Source organism: Artibeus jamaicensis, unplaced genomic scaffold (genome assembly GCF_021234435.1).
Source record: "Artibeus jamaicensis isolate MK-2021 breed Jamaican fruit bat unplaced genomic scaffold, CSHL_Jam_final contig_354, whole genome shotgun sequence".
Classification (NCBI taxonomy): domain Eukaryota; kingdom Metazoa; phylum Chordata; class Mammalia; order Chiroptera; family Phyllostomidae; genus Artibeus; species Artibeus jamaicensis.
This window is the reverse complement of record NW_026521803.1, coordinates 9,291,928-9,315,651: the sequence shown is the minus strand read 5'-3', so window position 1 is coordinate 9,315,651 and position 23,724 is coordinate 9,291,928. Positions and strand designations below refer to the sequence as shown.

General features: G+C 44.1%; 1 protein-coding gene across 1 annotated transcript in view; it reads left to right on the top strand.

Moving 5' to 3' along the window:
• Positions 1 to 23,724, top strand: part of TMEM241 (transmembrane protein 241) — a 117,930-nt gene that overhangs the window by 82,842 nt on the left and 11,364 nt on the right. The window contains exon 14 of the mRNA XM_053664371.1: positions 22,460 to 22,524. Within this exon, the coding sequence (XP_053520346.1) occupies positions 22,460 to 22,524 (65 nt within the window). The remainder of the gene's footprint in view (positions 1 to 22,459; positions 22,525 to 23,724) is intronic.

The window sequence follows — 23,724 nt, the reverse complement described above, 5'->3', positions numbered from 1 at the left end:
TCGGATGAAGATTAAAAAAGTTTTTTATTGAGAAGGGTGGGATTCTGCATGTATCTTGTGAAGGACCTCCCACTGCCCTCAACAATGCTCTTTTTCTTTACTGTTTGAGGCCACTTTTCCTTATAAAGACCCTAGAACTAAGTTCCTCAAGGTGCAGCCAGACACAGGCTAACCAGCAAATAGCTCTTCGGGCCTTGTACATGCCCAGAGCAGAGGGCACACCGTGGGCAGAACTGCGTGCCTGTGTCGGGAGAGAATGAGCTGCCCCAGGCAATGCTAATAAAATGGGACAGTTCCAGGGGAATCTGAGAGCAGACATTTGTTACTTGGAAGCTAGCTTTTGACACATAATCAGGAAAAAATCGACACGTGGACCTGAAAGTCTTAGTCGATATTTACTTGGTATGAAATCGTGGTCCTGGTGGCCTGGTGCCCCAGGCCCCGGCTCCACACTGTTCTCCTGCTTCATCCTCTGAAGTGTAATTGGAGTGGAAGTAGTAATTTGCTCATTTTTGACTGTTTAACATTTTTCTCTTACAAAAGGTAGTCCAAACTGGTTTCCCCCCTCTCGTCTCTGCATCGGCCCTTTGAACTGACCGGTCATTCTTCAGGTTAAGTTTTCTGATGTTGTCTTTGTTCCTATACTAGTGGACTGTGTCTATGAGGCCAGGCGGTTGACTACAAGCAGGTTGTGCTTGTCTGTGTGACTCCAAAAGAGCCACCAATTAGTCAAATATATGGCAAAAAAAAACCAGCCCCCAAACTTTTACAGTCAACAACGTATTGCCTGATGCCATGTAACTGCAGTTAGCTGGTAATTTATGTTCACAACTTTATTTGATTTTTTATGTGCTTTTCCAGAGGGTGCTGGGGTGGGCGGGTTTTATGGGGAACAGGCTCTCCTTGGGTACATTTCCACATATCGTCATGTCCTGTGACTTCTGAGGGCGAGGGGTGCATGGGGAAGCTGGCCCGCAGTTGCAATGGTCCCCAAGAAGAATTCCACCTCTTTTCTTTCCTGCCTCACTTTAAGCCATTATTCCCTATTTAGGGCTTTGTGTGTTTTCTGCATAAACTTCTGGGTACGTTATTCTGTTCGGCCTATGATATGGTTGGTGATCAGTCAACATTTGATAGATAAAATGCCCACCATTTTTCTTCACCTTCATGTCAGGTGATTTTTGCTTCAGAAGAGGATTTTTACTTTTAGGGGAAAAGCTGTGACCATATGAATGTAAGTCTTTTGTAAAAGCAAAGTGGCGAACTTTCAGAAAGCAGGGGCACTGTTCACTTTATGACACTTTGGCCTTTCAAAGATTTCATAGGAACATTTTGCTTTCAGATAAAGGGGGTGACAGAAGCATCGACCCTAAAGGTTACCGGCTGAGTCTTCAGTACAGAAATGCAGTTTTCAGTGTGGACGAGATTGGTGGTAAAACAATGGGAACTGAGACAGAAGGGGCATTAGGTCTGGTGTGGATTCAGTGGCTAAAACCTGAGAGACTGGCAGTGCCAAGTGTTAGTGAGGATGTGGATTGACATTTCAGGCTTAGAAACACTACAGCTAAATGAGGTCTGTGTTGTGTCTGAGCAGTCCCACCCCTGGTACGTGCCCCAGGGAAATGGAGACATCCATCCGCAGCAGGGCATGTTCAGTGTGATAGAGTTAGGCACAGGTGGGGGTTGCCTGGCTTTTGAATACACGAAAAACTATTGAATTGCTGCCTTATGTGCATTTGAGAAAACAGTGGGACTTATTTTTTTTAAAGACACTCAAGAATATCCATGGTGGTTTTATTCATAGTGGCCTCAAACCAGAAGAAATAGGCCATACATGAGTCCAGGGGAAATAAACCGCAACCTGTCCATACTGCAGAATACTACACGGGAGTAGAACAGAGCAGGCAGCCACGCGGGGGGTTTGGGATGGGGGTGACGATTGGGAAGCAGTGTGAGAGGAGCCCTGTGAGATACTGGGAGGCTTTGTGTCTGTCTACTGATGCTAACATGGCTGTTTACAGATGCAAACATTCAATTAGCTGTGCGCTTAAGAGTCAGGCCCTCTGTGCACTTTATTTATGTTTCATTTCAAATTCAAAAATACGATGTGGGTGCTGGGACGGCACCATCCTTAGTAAGCACGGCCCGGAGCGCCGAACCTCCTCTCTCGTCAGCACTGGGAAGGCCCAGGTGTTGGGCGCAGCAGCCTCTCCAGCAGCCCCCCACCTACCTCTGGCTTTGACATTGTCCTGTACTGCAGTTGGTCTGGGGTTCCACTCGCCAGGGGAAGGAAAGAACCCACCAGCTGGTGTCTGGGCAGCGGCCACCAGTTCTCCTGAATGTCATGGTTGGAGAGGGTTTCTAATAAATACTCAGCTCAGTGCCAAGGTAAAGGAAGTGAGCTCAGGCTTCCCGGTAGCATTGCAGAGGTATTTACTGTTGAGCTTATGCTCCACAGGTGAGGCCCCTGCCCTGTCAGGGGCTGAACTAATTCAGCCCCTGAATTATACTTTTCCCTTTGGGGCTGAACTAATTAAGGAAAAGAACAGAGCCGCCATGCTTCCAGGCCTTGTGGTTTGAGCAAATGAACGCTCTGCTCACTGGTGGGCCCTCCCGCTGAGCCTGGCCGAGCAGCCTCGCTGCTGGGCTCTCTCAGGCTTGCCACATGGGTTCACCTCCCTCACGCCTCTCAGGCTCCCTTGGCCTTATGGTTTTGCAGTTGGCGGTAGGTCATGTTTAGAACATGCTTACTGAGTTGGGGCTCCCTTAGTACCAGCGTGTTTGGATGCATGTGCGTGTGAACACGTACTGTGGCTGCAGTGGTGGTGAGGAGAGAAGTTTTATGTGGGGGTGGAGGAAGGGGTCAGATGCCCGAGGCACTAGGGATGGTCACCACCGCTGGAAGGCCTGCAGATTAACTTGTGCTCCGTGGTCAGGCCGATCGCTCCTGTCGCAGAGGGAGGGTGAGAGGCATCCTTGGCCAGCCTTGTGCAGTGTGAGGGCACCTTCCTGGTTCCTGGCAAACAGAAACCCTGCCCTCCTCTCTTGTGCTATTGGCAGAACATACATGATTTTTGCCCCATAGGCAGCAGCTCACTAACCAGTCAGATTGTAGATTCATAGCTACTTAACAGTCTTTGAATACCTGGAATAATAAAAATATACACGGTGATCACAGGTAACATGGCACGTTCTCAGTGCGCTGGTGTGGGTGGTTGGTGCTTAGACACATTTCTTATTTAATTCTTCGCACGATCTTGTGTGGCCCAAACTACGTGCTTCTCTTACCTCTTTAGACAAGAGAAAGCAAAGATGGCACCTGACTGGTCTAAGCCAGAACAAAGGAGCTCGGACTTGAACCCTGGTCTTGCCTGCAGGAGGTGCCCCTCCCAGTAAATCTTCTTGGAAAGGCTCAGAAGTAGAGGGTCTCCTTTGTCACGTGGGTGACACTCAGAGGCTGAGGCTGCATGTGATGGTCCGTGTTGTCCCCGGGAACTGCCCCCACACGTTGTTGTTACAGTTTTCCTGAATGAGTAACCGCACAACCTCCTGAATGAGTAACCTCCGGGAAACTGGGAGGCTGGCAGAGACTAACGGGAAACAGAGGAAAGGAAAGGAGCTCGGCCCGCACCCGGGCAGAGCAGAACCTCGCTGTCAGGATGTGACTTAGGGCCGCCAGCAGAGCAGCTGGGCCGGCCGGGCCGTGGGAATGGGAATGGCGTGGTTCCTCGGGTAGGTTTTGAATTTTCTGGTAGGTGTTTAGCTGTAGGGTGTGTTCTCCACTAGTGAAGCAAATAACTCTTTTCTTAATTTGTAACTTTAAGTTTGATCCATGACTTAAATTTTGATCCCCCAGAGAAAAAGCCTTAGAAATCCCTAGTCTAATTCCTTTTGCTTAAAACATTTCAAAAGGCTTACTATAGAAAAATCAGAAAGCTAAGTTAAATGAAAAGAAAAAGCTTAGGTGATCCCACCAGTATGGATATTTTGAAGTATTTGGGGGGACTTTCCTCTGTGTGCATGTAACTGGGTTTGTTTGTCTGTTTTTACGAAAATGGGATCATTCTCTACCTGTTGGTTTTTATGTAACAAGATTGGGGCTATTTCCCCCTTCTTGGGTGGGCGAGGAAACTGAGGCCCGGAGAGGATGACGACATGCAGCTGCCGGTACAGAGCCTTCCGGCCCGATACAGGTCTGAGACCTGGGAGTGCGGCCCCAGGCTCGTCAGAGGCACGGCGTTTAGCGCAGGGCCTGACAAATGGCAGGCCTTGATAAAGGGGAGGGTTGAAAGACGTTGGCCCCATAGCTGAGGCCTCTCCTGCCCTTCCCTGTCTCCTTGCCTGGGCTGCCCAGCAGTTTGCTTTCAGCAGCCCCCTTGCTCCCCTGACAGCCCCACTTCCAAAGCCTCACACAGTTGCCGCCTTTGTGGTGAACTCAGAGGCCTCCAGTGGTCAGTTCGCAGAAAAGGCCGTGTCTTCCCTCTGGCAGCTGCGGAACGATGACAGCACACACATTCTAGCAGCTAAGGTCCTGGTGTAGGGCAGATCACATTCCCCTGACTTCATAAACGTGCCGCGAAGTCCCAGAGGGCCTTGGCAGGTTCAAGGCAGCTGAGGGGCAGGCCACGGATTTACACGCAGTAAACGGGGAGCTCTTGGCCAAGAGCCTGAGCAAACCGGAGTTAATCCAGTGCACTGCTCTGGCGATGCGGCTCAGAAGTCCCCCCTCACATGGCAAGAAGGAGGAGCTCCTGGCCTCTCTGCTGGGTCCCATTCATTCAGCAGACACGCACTGAGCACATGTAGGCTCTTGGCCCTGCCGGGCCCTGGGGACTCAGGGGCGATTCAGACAGCCACAGCCCTGCCCCTGTGGTGCTCACAGGCATGTTGTCCAGCATCAAGGCACCCAGAGCCATGAGTCCGTGTGTGGGAAGGCCTGCCCTGGAGCCCACTGATACCTTTCACTGTTTCTGCTTTTGCAGTTTGAGCCCCCTTCCCCGCAGCCAGCACCGAGCCATGGTACCACTCCCCTGCCCCCTCCGTTCTGGCTGCATTTCCACTGGCTGGGCCTCAGTCTGAAGGTGTAATTCTGAGTTGAAAAAAACACATTTGGACCCTTTAGTGCATAGGTTGTCCCATTCACTGAAGGGTTACAGGTTCAATTCCTGGTCAGGGTGCATGCCTGGGTTGAGGGTTTGATCCCTGGTCAGGGTATATATGGTAGGCAACTGATCGATGTTTCTCTCTCTCTCTCTCTCTCTCTCAAAGCAATGAAAAAATGTCCTTGGGTGAGGGTAAAAAAGTGAACAAAAAAATTTGACTACCACAGCTGTGGAGAGAGCTGGCACCCTGCCCCGCACTGGTAGAAATGCCAGTTGACTCAGCCCAATGGGGGGCTGCTTAGCAGGACTGACTAGACTTACACGCGTGTGTGCCCTTTCCCCAGCACTTCCACTTGTGAGAGTGTGCCACTTACGTATGTTCCCACCAGCCTAAAATGGCATATGGGCAGTGTTGTTAAACAACATCATTTATAGGAGAAAAGACAGAATAATCCCAGTGTTCATCAGCAGGAACTGGAGCCATCTGGCCAATGGAATACTGGGGAAAAAAGTCAATGATGCTTTCTATGTACAGTCAGGGAAAGAGCCCCAAGATATATTACTAAGTGAAAAATGCAAAGAGTGAAACTGTATATGTAATATGCTAGCTTTGGTGGGGAGAAAAACAGAATCAGTATTCATATTTACTTACATAAGCATAAAGAGACTTTAGTCCAGGAGACGCGTGCTAGCTCTCGTGGGAAGTGAGAACTGAGCAGGTGGGGGCCCGGGAGTCAGGAAGGTGCTTCACTGAATATTTTTATGGCTTGTGGTTTCAGAACCACAATTGCATTACCTATTTTAAAGTGAAAGTTGAAAAATAAAATAGAATAGACTGCAATGTACCCCCAAAATGTCACGAAAATATTTACACTTTTGCTTATATAGAGGTTAAACCTGGGTGTGAGGGTTTTGAACTGTAAAGAATTGATTGACTGCTAGACACCTATATCTGAAAGAAAGACGATAGAAGTAATGTGGGGTGGGTCTCATTAGGGGAGAGAGAACAGGGTTCCAGGTAAGGTGACCTCGTGGGTGTGAAGGATGTGTGTGGCCTCTGAGGCCACCAAAGACAGGGCTGATACTGTGGTGGCCTTGTTTGAAGTGCTGAGGGCGGTCCAGAGGGCAGTCCAGAGCAGTTTTGAATGTCAGTTTTGCTCCGTTGGAGACCAGAGTCTGAGTCTTGTCGCAAGGAGTAGATGCTTAGATAACCCAGTGAAAGGTGGCAGGGCCCCCCAGGGGTATTGCCGCTAACAGGGCACACGAGGGCAACCAGCAGTCTTACTGCACAGTGAATAAACCAGCTTCCTGGGGGTACTGCCAGGGAATTCTGAAATGCACATGCTCGCCTTCAGAATCTTTGCATGTGCTTTGGACCACATATTTTACCGTTTCTCTAGTGAAAACTGGCCACTGATGAGCACTGTCTTCCTGATGGAGGAAGGTGTTGGATGGGCTCCTGGCCGCACCCAAAGGAGGGGTGAGCCGCACTCTGCACTCAGGCTTTCTGGTTCCTGTCACAGAAGGCAGGCAAAGACCATGGTTCAGATTCCTCTATACTTAGCTTCCTATATTTTATAAGGGGTACACCTTATAAATTGAATAGAGACAAGGTGACGTGCTTGCCAGTTCTCTTAGGGACACCCAGTATGTGACCAATCACGTACCTTCTTGGCTTTGTCTGCTGGAAAGCATACAGCCAAATCCGTGTGTTCCCTCCTCCCTGCTCCCTGCAGCCCTCTCCCCACCTTGCAGGCAGACATCCCTGGCGTGGATTTGGGGTAATAGCCTCATATCTGTCTCCCTTTCCTTGTTTTTCCTTTCCGTCATCTTTCTTTTCTACTTCTAATTGATGTTCAGGGTCCGGCAGAAGTAAGGCTTGAGTGTGGTCCATAGGGTATATGAATGTCTCACACAAGATGGACAGCAATTTGAACATTTCACCTAAAATGTCATATGGTGTGCTTGAGTGTGATATTGTGATGTTGCAGAACTACATGCTTATGATTTTGAAAGAAAAGATTTTGTAATAAAAAGGGGCGTTATTTGTGCCAGACCCTGTATTTTTGTCTATAATGACTGTCTGTTTATACTACAGTTTACATTCAGTATTATTTTTTATTAGTTTCAGGTGTACATACTCATTAGACAATCAGATACTTTACAAAGTGTTTCTCCTGGTATTTCCAGGACCCACTTGGCACCATACACAGTTATAGCAACATTACTGACTATATTCCCTGTGCTGTACTTTACATTTCTCTGACTATTTTGTAACTATCAATCTGTACCTCTCAATCCCTTCCTTTTTCATCCAATCTCACAACCACCCTCCCCTCTGGCAACTATCAATCTGTTCTCCATGAGTCTGGTCAATTTTGTATGTTCCTTTGAATCCACATGTAAGTGAAATCATATGGTATATGTCTTTCTCTGACTGATTTATTTCACTTAGCATAATACTCTCTAGGTCCATCAAGCAAATGGTAAGCTTTCATTCTTTTTATGACCAAGTTATATATATATATGATGTCTGTCCAGAAAAAGCCCAATCATTGTTAATATAATGAGAACAGTTTACATGACCATCGTTGTAACCTGGCAGCCAAGGAGAGTGGACTGGAATGTGCATGTATGGACAATGACGACTTTACTATTATTAGTCAGTGGGGGCAGTAGATGCCGTTGTGTGAGCATGTGTACTGTGTGGCTGCCACATTCAAGATGGCTGAGTGAGCAGAGCAACGAATCTGCATTAATGATTCAGAAGTCCACAGCTATGGACAACTGGTGGTTGGCAGCTTCGTCACAACAACACACTTGCTCATGCATCCTGTCTCGTGAAGAGTTTTTTGGTAAAACATCAAACCACCCATGTGACTCAGCTCCCCTACAGCCCAGATTTGGTGCCCTCATCTGGGCTATTCCCAAGACTATAGTCACCTTTAAAAGGGAAGAGATTTTAGATCATCAGTGAGATTCAGGAAAATATGATGGAGCAGCCGATGGCAGTTGGGAGAACTGTGAGGTCCCAAGGTGCCTGCTTTGAAGGGGACTGAGGTATCATCGTTTTATGTACAGTGTTTCTTGTATCTTGTATCTTTTTATTTTTAATGTCTCTATTTTTTATATTACATGGTTGGATACCTTCTGGACAGACCATATATATATCACACGTTTTTTATCCACTTGTCTTTTGATGGACACTTGAGCTGTTTCCATTCATGGCTATTGTGAATAGCACTGCAGTGAATATAGGGGTGCACACATTCTTTTGAATTAGTGTTTTGGATTTCTTCGGAATACACTCAGAAGTGGAATCACTGGCTTGTGAGACAGTACCCTGTTTAATTTTTTGAGGACCCTCCATGCTGTTTTCAATCTTCGTTCCTCCCAACAGTGCACGAAGGTTTCCTTTTCTCCACGTACTTCCCAACACTTGTCGTGTGGGTTTATTGATGCAGCCATTCTGACAAGGATGAGGTGATGATATCTCACTGTGTTTATTTACATTTCTCTGATGATCAGTGACATTCAGCATCTTTTCATTGTAACAACTGTTTTTAAGCTTGAAAGTTCTCACTGGAACAAGTCGGGTAATGAATAACATTGCCCCTGCAACCTTCAAAAAAATATTTTGTGAGTGAAAAAATTCAATCCCTGAGAAATATTTTATTGATGATTCATTTGTCTAACAGAGGAGGAAATAGAAATCCAGAGAGGGCCTTGGTCTGCCTGAGGTTACTCTCTGAGTTTGTAACATAGCAAGGGACACCCAGGACTCTCAGAGTGCTGGCCCACAGCTACAGCATGAGAACAGATGTGCACAAGGTTGGGATCAGCTTTTTAGAAGGCCAAGTCAAGGATTGCCTCTGGTGTGCTGGTAAACTACAAGCCCAGTTGTCCTGGGACCAGCTGCCTATTGTCCTGAAGTGAATAGGATTCTCCATGAGACTTTTTCAATAACTTGCTAGGAAAAGGTCCCCCCCCACCCCCAGCTATTGATTCTTTTTTTCTCATTAGGTTTCCTTCGGCTTTAATGGTGGCCACCACTTTCTTTACCCTTCATGCTTCAGTTAATACTCAATGGTTCAGAGATTGCTGAGTTTATTAATGTTGTTCCTTCAATGTAGAAAGCCCTTTCTGCCATTCCTCACTGGGTAATGTGTATTTGTCCTTCAAGATTGGCACAAGCATCATCTCTCTGTGGGCCTTCTTCCCGTAACATTCAGAGTATACCCATCTCTTAGCACTTAGCATATTACACTGAAATTATTAGCTTAGTAACCTGTAGAATTGGCTGAGCTAGCATAGGGGTGCTGGGAGGCCAGATTCCTGCCTTTCATTTTTGCCTCTCTGGTGCCTAATGTGGTATTCAGTGAGCATAATTTGGCCTCAGTATCATTACAGCAATAACTCAAGGCCCTTTTCCTTTTTTACTTCCAAGCCAGTTTCACTTCTGAAACAGTTACTCATTGCTTTTTTTTTTAACTTTCGTTTTTTAAACTCTCCAAAAGAGCAAGGAATAATGTGTTAGCTCAGGCTGCTGAAACTAAATACCATACACTGGGCAGCTTCAACAACAGACATTTATTTCTCACAGTTTCAGAGTCTGGGCTGTCCAAGATCAAGGTGCCAGCAGAGTTGGTGTCTGGTGAGGACTCTTTCTTTGGTTTGCAGATGGCTGCCCTCTAGCTGTGTTCTCACATGGTGCAGGGGTTGGTGGGGAGAGAGAGAGAGAGAGAGAGAGAGAGACCTTGAGTGCAAGCAGGAATGCACACCTGCCATTCTGATCTCTTCTCACAAGGACACTAATCCCATCCTCATGATTTTATCTAACCCTATTCATTTCCAAAGGCCCATCACACTGGAGGTGAGGGTCTCAACATATGAGTTGGAGAGGGGGAGGAGGCACGATTCAGTCCATAGCAGAAGAGTTCACAGGTAACTTATTGACATTTTGCAGTGAGTGCCAAGTTGAGCGACAAGTTTCAGAAAGTCTTCATGGTTTGTGTAAGCCCTTAAGTGGAATTGAGCTGGTGGAGTGAGTCCTGTGCAAGCTTTGGCATTTCTAAGGAGTTCTCCCTCTCTGGTCATGTCAAACTGAGTGTGACCAGCCCCAGAGCCAGGACTCTGCCCTTGACATCATGAGCTCGCTTCTCCCAGTTGATACTAATTCAGGAATTGTTGGGAATAAGGAAGGAGGCTGGTTGAAGGTGGCACCACATTTCCTATGTTTGAACATTTCAAGGAGGTTTGTATGTACATCTTTTGGCAAATGTATTCTTTCACCTCCATTATTGCTAAGTATAACAAAAAATGAAGTTATTGTTATATCAAAGAGATGAAAAAATCCTCACAGCCTTGGAGTAAGTATAATTATGGAGTTTTTATTTAAAGCTCCTTTGAGCTTAAATTCATTTCATTTCTAAAAATAAACTGCAGAGATTAGATCTACCCTGTGAGTGAATCAAAACAACTTAGAAAATAAAAATACCTTAGCCACATGCCCTTCCTTTCCAGAAAGAGTACTGCTTAACTTAGAATACTGATAGAACATTTCAATCAGCAGGTCAAAAGTTTAAAAAATAATTGGCAGAAACTTCATTATTCTAAGAGTAAATTTGGCAGTGGATGAGTACATTTACTTAATAAAATGAAACCGAGAAAGTTGAGAAAGAATAAAGTACTAGAATGAAGAATCTACTGACTCCACACCAGGTTGTCAATGAATTAAGTTACAGGGGAATATAGGGTAGTACCAAACTCCCCATTTGTCTTCTGCAGTTGAAGAGTTGTCTACATTATTTGGCTCTTTATACTACTGGGAAAAGATGTAATATTTTGGCAAGTTTATAACCTTTTTATTTAAAGAAAATAGCAAATAAACAACCAAAATCCACCCAAATCAGGTATTTTAGGATGAGGTGAAGTGGTACACCCACAGGGAGATGAAAGGAAGAAAGCTTCCAAAGGTACCAGAAAACATCATTTCGGCAAACATGATATTGCTGTGGCCTTTTGAGAAATATGAGTACTACTGAGAAAAGCCTGATACCCAGTTCAGGGAACAGCTAACACCTTCTGTACAACTGTGCCAGGCAAACTGCAAGTCCAAGAGAAAAGAAAGGTCTAAAGGTTCACAGAATTCTGAAGTTATAACCAAAGGGCCAGTGTCAGGTGGTAGGAAAAGTCAGAACATAGCACATGTTAAAATGTTCAGAGTTTTGGTACTTGAACTCTACTACCCACTCTTTCTTCCTTCTTTGGATATAGACTAAGAGAGCATATGGACAAGGAATCATACGACAAGTGGGGGAAAAGCTGAGATGAAGAACTCAACCTTGGTTTAGAGACTTAAAAGCTTTCTGCTTTTATAGGAGGCATGGCTTCCTCCCCATCCTCCACTTCCACCTCCAACAGGTGGAGACAGAGACAGAAGATGATTTTATTTCATGGATTCAAGAGAAAAAAAGAAAGCATGTGGAGTCTGGTTTTTGCCTTTAAAGCACTGGAGTCCCAGTGACTATTGTAATGAGCCTCAGTAAACATACAGGTAGATGAATAACTCTTTCCATCGAGTGAACTTGGAAGGAAGTGAAAAGATAGAAGGTAGAAGAGTTTCCCTTCCTGAAGGCGCAGAGAATCAGAAGAAACTGAATGTTCTTCTCACCCCCAGCCTGCCTTAATAATCACCCTCAGGTGCATCCTATCAGAAACTCTGTCTGAAGAGAAAGGGACTGCACCCATCAAAAAGTCCTGTTGCTCCAGGATGTTATATATGAAGTCCTAGACAAAGATAAAAAACAAAGCTAGTTAAAATTGTAATGATAAGTTAACAAGATTATCATGGACCGGGAAGATGTACAGAACAAATGAGGTAAAGGCTCCTACCTTGCCTCAGCATGACATGCAAGGAAGCTCTAGGAAAATAGTGGATGACCAACCCTGATTGAAAACCAGTGGCTTAAACAATCTCTCTGAGTCATTTTTTTATCTACATGTTGAAGGGAAACATTCTATTTCAGAGTAGAATATTATATGTTAATGACAGACCAACATTTAACTAAAATAACTGGGGGTGGGGAGAATTGCAGAAATCATTTTAAAAGAAACTGCAGATCTGTGACAGTAGTGAGAACTAAATGAAATAAATTTCTAGAGAAAGAAGAACCCTTCCTAGGTATACCGAGTAAGACAGGCTATTTTTTTCCCATGGGGGTAGGAAAAGGGGGGGATATTTGTTGGTACTGGGTGTGGGCTAAGGATCTGTCTTGGTTCAAGAAGAGGAAATATTCTGCAGGAAAAAGAAAGTAACAGAGCTTTTTGGCAGTTATGTGGAACTGGCTTGATAGGTTGGAAATTAGAGGAGTCCCAAAGGCAAGTAGAATTTTTTCATGAGACATTTGCTGAGTCCTTGGGACAGTTCAGAAGACTGCAGGCTAGCCCAGAAAGGAAACATGAAAATTCTTATCTCCTTGAAGTGCTTAGGAGATAAAATCTGCTAGAAAGAGAGGGCTGCAGCACATGCAGAAATGCCAGATTTTGAACCTCTGTGGGATGGGAGGCTGAAAAGCTAAGGTCAAAATTTCTGAAAGGTTGAACTTTCAGGGATGAGGACATAGAGATCCAGCAAGGTCTTAAACACGTGTGTGAGGGCCATTCCTGAAGGACAAGGTAAATAGAGAGGGACTGAGTCCTATCAGAGCTGCAGCCCATCTGTGATTCATCCAATCCCTGACTAGATTGAGCCCATCATCCTATTAGAGGGAAGGGGCAACACTTCTGGCTGAAACTATCAGCTGGAGCCTCTACAGTTTTCTTATATACAATGTCCAGCATATAATCAAATCTATAGACATGTGGAGAGTCAGGAAAATATGACTAAGTGGAAAAAATAATATCAACAGAACTGCAAATAATCCAGATATTAATGCCAGCAATAACTTAAAAATGACTATGAATAATATATTTTTAAAAACAGAGGAGAAGATATTAAATCATGGGAGAATTTCAGTGAAAAATTGGAATCTATAAAAAGTCAAATGGCTTTAATTGAACTGAAAAATATATCTGAAATTAATAACTTATTAGATGAACCTAAGAGCAGCCTGGACACAGTGTAGCTGGATTAGTGAAGCATGAAGAGGGAAAAATAGTGGAAAGAGGAGAACAAAGCATAAGAGACATGTGGTAAATAGTTTTAAAAGTCTAATATATATGTAATTGAGGTGCTAGAAGCTAAATAGACAAATTGAGGAGAATCAATATTCAAAAGGAGAATGGCTAAAGATTTTCCAAAACTGCTGAAAGACATCAACCCACAAACAAAAAAGCATAAACAAAACATACCTAAACACTCCAAGGCATAGCCCAGTCAAATGGTTGAAAACCAAAAATGGAGAGAAAGTCTTCAAATCAAGCAGAGAAAAAAAATTACCTTAAATTTAGAATGTAACTGACATTTCAGCTGAAACTATGAGTACCAATAGACAATAGAATGACATCTTTAAAGTGCTGAAATTTGGGGGAAAGATTAGATAACTTAAACAGTTTACTCCTTTATTCCTACTTTAAAAGTATTCCTACTGGTCACCATTCTCTTCAAAATTACTATGAATGTATTAGAAGAATTAGCACATAAAGTTTTCTAGTCTTTCATTAAATATGCAGTAAATCCTTACCTAACGTTGTCAATAGGTTCTTGGAAACTGCAACTTTAAGTGAATGACATAAAATGAAATCAGTTTTACCACAAACTAATTGATGTATACAAGAGTTAAGTTCCTACAGCATATTCCTGGTCACAAAACATTACCAAACTTCTAAATAAAGACCTGAAACACTACTAATATTAAACATTGAAATAATTGTGAACTGTATTTTAATTGGAATCATAAGCTTATGTCTACTTGTTAATAACCATTTCACACACACAAAAAAGGGTTTCTCCCTGGCCGATGTGGCTCAGTTGGCAGGAGCAATCCTATAACCAAAGGGCTGCAGGTTCAATTCCCAGTCAGAGCACATATGTAGTTTGAGGGTTCAATCCCCGGTCCAGGTGCATGCAACCTTCAATCTGGACATGTGTGGTCCCCATTCCAGGTGTGTACAGGAGGCAACCAATCAATGTTTCTCTCACAAATTGATGTTTCTCTCCATTTCTTTCTCTCTAAAAACAGTGGAAAAAAATTCCTTGGGTGGGAATAAAAAATAAGATAAATGGTTTCAAAATTTTATGCCTTTTTTCAGGTTTTTTCTATAGTACAATAAAGGTGATATCTAATACCACTTGGAAGATAATAAAATACATAAGTAAATAGGAGCTATACATACATTTAAGAAATATTAATAAAAGCAAGTATGACAATTATTTTCCAACCTGCTTATTACAGTTCAGGGCACAAGGCAGGAACCGACCCTGGACAGGATGCCAGTCCATCTCTGGGCGCACCCACACCCACACCACATTTCACTCATACTGGAACGATGAGATGTGCCAGTTCACCTCAAGTGCACGTCTTTGGGCTGTGGGAGAAAACCATAGTACACAGAGAAAACCTATACAGACATGGGGAGAATGCACAAACTCCATAGGCAGTGGCTACAGCTGGGAATCGATTCTTTTCTCATCAAAATGTAGAATAAAATAATGTTATTTGATGGTCTAGTTTGTATGCTTATTAGATCTCTTAATCTCCAGATATCTGTTGAATCACAACCTCAGATTCATGTCACAGAGCATGCGTGATATTAATGTCTTTCCTAAAATCACATTGGAAACTCATTATAAATCAAATAATGCAGTACATAATTTGGATAATCTTTTAAAATAAGAAATAAGTGTTTGAAGATAGAATGCATGAATGGCTCTATAAAAAAAGAAGCCACAATATAAAGATATGATACCTGTATAATGTTAGTTATGGTGTTGGGTGAAATAGCGATAGACAATTCCTTTGTAGTCAGAATGTGATCTTAACACCAAAAATGCAAGCAACAAAAGAATAAAATAGATAAATTGGACTTCATCAAAATTTAAAACTTTTGTGCTACACAGGACACCATTAAAAAAATGAAAAGATGACTTACAGACAAATCATATAAATGGGGGTCCAAAAAAACCCAAGAACTATCTTTTGGAGGGCTTCCCCCATGAGGTAAGTGTTCTAGGAACCTAGCTGTATCAGCGTACCAGCTGGTATTGTGAGAGGTTGTGTTTGGCTTCAGTGAAATATTTTTCGAAGACTTTAAAGTGTTTGCCCATTTTGTGATGGGTGATTTACGAGCACACCTGCCCACACTGCACTGAGTGATCTTCAGTTTTTGACCAAAATGACATGACCCCCATGCCCCACCCTCCCTATTCACCCAGTCTTGCCCTCAGCAACTTTTTTAATTTCCCTGGATGAAAAAAGTCCTCAAGGCGAAACATTTTGCCAATTTGGAAGAGGTAAAACAAAAAAATGGCAGAAGCACTAAAAGGCATCAAAATCTACAAGTTCAAAACTATTCCGAGCAGTGGAAAAAAAGTCTTGATAGGAGTATTGCATCAAATGGAGAGAACTTTGAAGGTGATTGAACTTCAAACATGTCAGAATAAATACACAATTTTTTATAAATAAATTCTGTAAGGGACTTGTATCTAGAATCTATAAAGAACTCTTAAACTCAATAATGAAAAAATAGATAACTTGATTGAAAAATGGACAAAGGATCTGTACAGATAAAGAAATGACCAGTGTGCCTATGAAAGTATGTTCTAATCAGGGAAATGCGAATCAAAACCACAGTGAGATACCACTTCACACCCACTAGGATGGTGATAATAAAAATGACGGATCAGAACAAGGGTGGGAGGGAACTGGAGCCCTCCTACACTGCTGATGGGAATGGTATATGGTGCGGCAAACGAGACCCGTGATGAGAGTGGTGATAGAGGTGGTAGTAATGATCATGCCTTTTTGACCAGGTTCTGTCCTATTTTGAATGTTTGGCAGTTTGATGGACACTTCTGCTCAAACTAATAATACATCAGTAATCATAGACTCTGCCCTTGCTTCTTATGAGAATTATCACTAGGGGATCTTTTAAAATGCTGATACCTGGGCTTCATTATAAGATACGCCAATTTGATTGCTATGGGACAGTACTTTAGTTTGTTTGTTTGTTTTTTCCAAAACATTTCAGGATACTTTGGTGTGCACACAAGTTTGAGAACTACTGAATTCAAGGTGAAATCGACAGGGTTAAGCAAAGCTACCACCAAGGGTAGTTTAGAGATGGAAAAAGAGAATCATCCCGAGTGTTAGTTCCAACTCTTCCCTTGTCGTGACTGGGCTTTGAGAAAGGTTTTTAACCTCTGGGAGCTTCAGTGTCTTCGTCCGTAAAATGGGGCCGAGCATCCTCGGTGAGCACCTGGGCACATATGATACATGTGACGCTGCAGAGCCGGGGGTTGGCCATGGACCTCTTAGGCCCTCTTTAAATGCTGGTTACTTTCCTCCCTTACTTTTCATGGACTAGATATTCATGTCACATTTTTTTCTAACACTGTTCTCTTGTATCTTCTATGAAATGTAGGAGTTTGTTGAAAAGGCATCTAAGTAAACACTACTGAAAAAAGAGTCATCTACGTTTTCTGTAGGTTTGACACTTATCCTTCCGTCACATGACCCCACCTCTTCCTGTTTCTCTATGTTCTCAGTCCCACTGTGTCTATGGTAAGTGTTTTCCTGACACCTGGCAGAACTGATGGCTTGCTGTGTGTTTCAGTGAGGTGATACCAAGGATTATTAGCAGCCACAGCTAGAGTTTAGCATGAGCTGTCTCTAATTAATAATTACATTGATCATGTTAATAAATCATAGAATTGATAATGAGGGTTCTTTGAGTATTTTTAAAACACTTAATAGAGTTCTTAGCCTGAGCTGTGGTTTCTTTCTGGTGGACTTGGAGTAGTCCCTTAGGTTCTGGGGTGGGGGGAAAAAGAGCCTGCTCTTAAATTTTTATTAGATTTACTCTTTAACCCAAAAGGAAGGCTGGGTTAGTAACATTCATATGTGACTCTACGACACAGGCAGACTCCAGGACAGTCTGACACATGCCTCCGGCTCTGCAGCTTGTGAGAAAGCCGGAGTCTGCCCTTCCCGGAAGATGTGGCCATGCCAGCTGGACAGAGCAGGTGGTGAGACAGCACTGGCACTAAAGGGTGTAGAACAGAGCTCCTCACATTGTAATGCGTTCATGTCACCTGGGGATCTGTTCCAGTAGGACCGCAGTGGGGCCCGAAGTCCTGCCTTTCCCACATGCTCCCAGGTGATGTTTATGGCAAGGACACAGAAGACATCTTTCGTCCTGGCTGCCTAGCACTTCCCCTGCCTTGCTCCAGGGAAATGTTCCCTTCTCCATTCCAACCATGAAGCTAAGGGGTCAGTTTCTATGTTCTTACATGACTCTGCCTCCCAGGCTACGATTGGTTGGTCCAGGAGCCAATCAGAATCTTCCCTGGCATTTTAGACTAGGAACCAGAAAGATCGTCTCCATCTTCTCTGTGAAGCTCTTTCTAGCCCCATGGAGGTGATGGTCAAAGAAACAGAGATTAGGGGCAGAGAGAGTGTCCCCATAGTTCTCAGGTCTAGGCTCCAAGGATCCCTAATGCATGAAAAGGAATTTTAAAATAAACAATACTGTGACCTTTGGGCTTATGCAACCATTAGTCACTTACCGTGTACAACTGCCTGTTTGTAGGCCCGAACACACAGAGATGGATAGTGCACCCCCCCATCCGGGGGAGGGGCACACCAGTCAGTGGTTGGCACGTGCAATGCCAGGTAGTCATGGGAGGCCCCAGGAGTGCCTGATCCCCTCGATGTGTGGGTAGGCCAGGTTCAGGAGAAGTTTTCTAGAGAAGGATTTTCAAAAGGTGAGTCGGAATTACCTGGGGAGGTCTATGAAATTATTTTAGGCAGAGAGAACTTGCTGAGCAAAAGCAAGACGATGGTATGGAACTGTCTGAAACGTTTCAGCCGGTCAAAGCCGGGGAGGCCAGGGCTCTAACTGAGGCAGTTACAGGGAAGGGGCCGCTGTGCATGCTGCAGTCACTTTGGAAAGAAACTCATATGCATTTAAAACAACAAACAAAAAATTTAGCACCAAATAACAGGCCAGAATCTCTGATTCTCCCCCAAAGACATGACTATCTGGCAGGTTCCCATTAACATCCACTCCCCCGTATTTTCTTTTAAACAAACAGAAAATTTGTTTTAGGATTGAAATGAATGTTTAAAAAACAAACCCGACCTGCTTTAAATACCAAACTCTGTTTGAATAACACAGAGGTTGTGGCATCCGTTGACAAAGCCAGGAGGTTCAAAGCCCCACTGCAGACACAATGAATTTTGTTCTGCGTTGTTGGCACCCGCGCCCATGGCGGGCCCTGTTGTTTGTTATTCAGATCTGCGTGTGCGAAGGAGACATTCCTCAGACCGCAAAGCTCTTTCTTCTTTGGAGAAAAGTTTGTGTTTTTAAAAAAGTGCTTTATGTAAGCAAGAACAATTTGTAGTAATGACTGCTACTTTTGTGTCTCTTGAATGTCAAGTCCTAAGAGTAATTGAAGCCTTTTTCATGAACAGATTTTAGCCATTTAAAGGTTTAAAAAGAAAGTTCATGCTTTTACTGACACCCATCTCCAGAAATGAATGTCCATCATCCCCAGCTGAAACTCTACACCCATCACACACGAACTCCCCCTCCTTCCCAGCCCTGGCAACCTCGATTCTACCTTCTCTAAGTTTGCCTGCTCTAGGTATCTCATGTGGGTGGAATCATGCAGGGATTGTCTTGTGTCTTTCTTAATTCACTTAGCATAATGTCCTCAAAGTTCATTTATGTTGAAGCATATTGCAGAATTCCCTTCCTTTTTAAGGCTGAATAATATCCCATTGTGCATATACTTCACCTTTTGCTTGTCCATTCATCCTTTGATGGATTCTTGGGTTACTCCACATTTTGGCTTATGTGTTGCTGCTATGAACAGGGGTTTGCAAGTACCCGTTTGAGTCCCTGTTTACAGTGAGTTATTTCCCCCACCAAAAGGCTGCATGCAGCTCAGTAGACCCAGGAGTTTCTGGCTGTGAGAGAAGGCTGACCTGGGAGTTGGGGCCTTTGTTCGACTGCTCGCTGCATGAAGAAGCCAGGCCGCTGGAGCAAATCACACACCATCTCTGGCTTGCAGTTTCCCCACCTCTGAGCTTAGGGAGTCCCTTCCTCCTCTCAGCTCCACCCTCAGGTGACTGTGCATGAGACATTCTGTACCCAGACTTTCACACCCAGCCTCCTCTGGCTTTTGTTTGTTCCTCAGTGGAATTAGAAATGGAGTGGCTCTTGACATGTGGAGGTTTATCATTCGCACCTTTGAGTTCTCTTGAGCAACCCTGACAGCCTGCTATGGCTCATAGAAATCTGTCACTTTTCTGAGGCATGAATTTGAACCTCACATACAGTGAGTGGGTGTGAGTATAAGTCACTAAGTGGGCAAGTTGGCTGACCAGCTGCCCCTCAGCAAGATGTTGTTGGCTGCTGCTCATTCTTATGTGGTAGAACTTGGGTGGCTGTGTGTGTGTGTGAGAGAGAGATGGGGGGGGGATCCAAAAAAGAGCTGACTGCTAGCGCAGGCAATGGAAATACAGTAGAGAAGCCTAAGAAACCACGAGTTCTTGCTGAAATAGATTACAAGATGGCCCATCTAACTCCACAGGAGCTGCACAGTGCAGACAAATCACTGTACATTCTCTATGGAAATAAGACAAACCTATTTGTGCAGTTTCAGTGAATCAGACAGCAGAGCATTTGCTCATTGAGAGAGAAAAATTTAGAGAAGTTTGAAAAAGTGGCCTGGGAGGAAGTCAGGAGACTATGTAAACATTTCCAGGGAGCAATGGATGGCAAAGGCACCAGTGTGACTACTAAACCAATCTTATTTTCAAGTAAGGGCTGGTCTGAAAATTTTAAGTTGTGTTTTTCTTGGCCAAAGGTGCAGTCAGTAGGTACAAGCAGGCCAGCTGTCTGTCTCACGGCAGATGAGGTTTCCCTGTGCTAAAGAAACTCACAGAGGAACAGAAGCACAAGTCCTAGGCTGTGCCTGTTCAGGGCGTTGGGGAGCGTGAGCTTCACAAACTGGACTGAAAGTCATGAAAGAGCCAATCAGAGAATCATGAGAGAAACCGATCAAAAAAGGTCTTGAATATATATGTGTAGCAAGTCATCACATTGTCCTAATCACATATATTTAAAGATATACAGTTATCTTTGTCAAGTATTCCTCCACAAAGTTGGGGGGAAAAAAGAAAAAGGAGCTGGTAAAAAGGAGCAAAGGAGATAGGATAATGGTGAAGAATTAGGAACAATTAGGAACACTTTCAGAAATTGAGTGAAGTATCCCGTTACCCCAGGCTTCCAACATCTCTAACATCCTTCAGTAGGATGGAGCCTTCTTCTGCAAGTCCAAGAAACACATCTGTACTAGCACCATCCCAGGAAATGTCCAAGCAGTTTCCAAAGTAGTGTGGGGTTAATAAGATTAACTTTGGTTAAGATTAAGGAAACTGGGGGAAAAGAAGGGTAAAATAACAATTAAAATAAGAATAAAAGGAAAGGTGCTAAAAATGGTACAAGTGAGCTAAAGATAAGATTTTTCTAGATGGCTAAATGTAGTAAGTTGGAAAACCTAGATGAAATTTAGGTTTGGAAAAACTGAAAATGGCAAACTGGAATAAAAATAAAGAGAGGACTTGATTAGGATAGTGGCTATCAACAATCGCTGCCAACCAGAAGCTTCTGTGGTAAAGATCATTTTCACCCTTTACGGGGAAATAAGGGAAGCTGATGAACTAACTTATGTGGTTAGTTAACCCTTGTTTCCAAAACCCGACGGTTGCATTTCATTATAATAAAACTTTAGGCCCACTTTATCTATACCATAGATGCAAAGGTCCTAAATAAACCAAAAAGGGGTGGGGTGGGGGGACAGGTGCCATTCATTATGCTTTCTGAGATGAAGCCCATCACCCAGTATTTTTGAAAATTTTCTTTTTTCATCCTTTGGGCTCTGCTTTGCAATTGACTCTCTGACCTTGTTGCCACTTCTTTTTTGTTCCTGAAGACAACACAGGTCTTTTTTGTTGTCAAAGTTTTGGGCTGCAGATCAGTGAAGGGAAGCAAACAGAGAGTGACCCCAAATGGGTAAACTACAAAGGCTCCAAATCACACAGAGTTTACCCACCCAGAGTTCCTGGTTTATACTTCGAGACTTCTTTCTGAGGTGGTAAATGAATGACGACAAGACTCCGCAAACATTCTCCTTCCTTCTGTCTGTCCTCTCGCATGGAGACCTAAGAGACCTCTCTGACAGCACGTGACGTCCCTGTGAGTGAGGCGGTAGCTGGCATTTCTGAGGGCACCTAGCCTGAGTGACCCGTCCCAGTGCAGCCTGCTTCTTACTCCTTTTTGCACAAAAGCCAGTCAGTCCTCAGGGTGACCTTCCCAGTGGAAGCTGTTTGGTATTCCAGAATGCAGAAGTCTTGGTTAAAAAAAAAATCTTCTCTTGAGCAGACGTTCTAAGTGTTGGCAAAATTGGGTCTTTGGTTCACATACATTCTCTGCGCCAACAGTTGAGAGATAGTGCCGAAGTCCTGTGACCGACACTCCGAAGATACTTTTCTGTAATTTCTAGTTCAGAAAGGTGGGAGGAACCTCTCCCCCACCACTCCACCCCCTATCTTCTAGATATTCACAAATAATTAATGATTTAATTGCTCTCTTCCCCAGGTAGCACCTGGTTTCTCAGAATATGCGACATAGGCCAAAAAGACCAAGGTATTAGGACAGGGGAAGGACAGTGGAAGGGCAGTGCTGTAGGCAAAGGCAGGTTGACAGATAGTTTTTATCTGGAGGAACTGGGAACAGGTTAATGAGCACCACTGACCTTAGGAATTAATTCCACACAGGCTGAGAGAAGATGGAAATAAGTGTTCTTACTGCGCCCTGCCCTGGAGGGAGATGAGTGAGATGTTGGCCCTGCGCCTCTTCTTTTGAAGGGTTTGGAAATGAAATACTTCTTTGAAGATTCCCACCTCCAAAATAGACTAGGACTTAACATTTTCCACACTGCACACTTGGCTCAGAGGCAACAGTAAATACAGCGAACTAGGAAGTGTGGGGAGAAGGCTGTGAAGTGGAAAGAAATGTTAATGTTGGGGATCTGAGCTAACATGAGCTGAGCTTGTGAAAAATGGCTTTAGAGGCGGTTACCAAAGCCCTACCACTCTGGTGACCTTTTGTTGGAACTGTTTCTGCAGGTGATCACAGCTGGTGTATCCATACTGCTGTTTGATATGGTCCTGACCAGCGCGACGGTGGGATGGTAAGTCTATTTACATAGGGAGAGAAAATGAAAATTAGTTGTTGGGTTTCATCAGGATACTATTTTTTGCTCTCAAATGTTGAAGAAGGGCTCTGTGTGTTGGGTTTATATTTTATTGGCCTTTAAATATGCATTCAGAAGAGTGCATGCATTATGAATATACAACTCGATGACTTTCCGCAGCTGAGTATGCCATACAGAAAAACCCCAGGACATGACCAGTACACCTCCCAGCCCCTCATCCACACAAGGGTGACCACTACTGGTGAACCCGTTTTATGTATATGGCTACATTTGGGTTTTTTCTTTAATCCTTCAATTCCTTTTCTCTTGGACAAACTCCAGATCATTCTTGTTTGGAACACACCCCTCACCCATCTGCTCAAAGATAGCACCGCCTCTGTCTCTGATATTTGAACAGAAACCTGAAGGAAGTGAAGAAGTGGGTCATGGGGCAGTTTAGGGGAACAGCGAATACAAAGGCCCTGGGCGGGAGTCTAGGTCTGTCTGAAGAGCGATGCTACCAGAGCAGTGGGACAAGAGGGAGAGTCGCAGGAGATGAAGCTAGAGAGGTCGTTGGTAGCTTACCCCAAGGGCCTTAAAGGTCATTGTAAGGGCTTGGCTTAACCTCGAGTGAGAGTGGATGTGGTCAGAGGGCTCTGAGCCACACATGCCTCTGTCTGCTGTGTGGGGGCTGTATGGTAGAGCAGGCGGGCGGAAGACCAAACAAGGGCTCTGGCAATGATCTAGGTCCAAGCTGGCTAAGACCGGACTGACGGCAATGGAAATGGTAGGGTGCCTGCAGTGTACTGAGAGTAAAGGCAGAGAGTTTTGAGAGAAAAAGAGGAGTCTGGGATGACGTCTATGATTTTGGCCCGAGCAGTGGAAAAATGCAGTTGCCTCTCACTGAGATGGGGAATAATAATATGTGAGGAGCAGGGTTTTGCAATTTGGTCGGGGAGGAGAATTAGGAGTGGGTTTGGATATATTAAGGTTGAGGTAATCATTACACCTGAGAGTCCAAATATCAGTGGGTAGGTAACTAAACTAGTCCAGAGGTCAGTCAGGAGAGCATTTCTGTGCTTTGTCCATGGTGTACACACACCTGCCTGGAGTGTTTTGCTGGTGTCCACCAGCTTTTCACCCTCCAGGTCTGTATATCCAGGCAACCTGAGAAAGGCCTCCCCTGACCATGTTCTG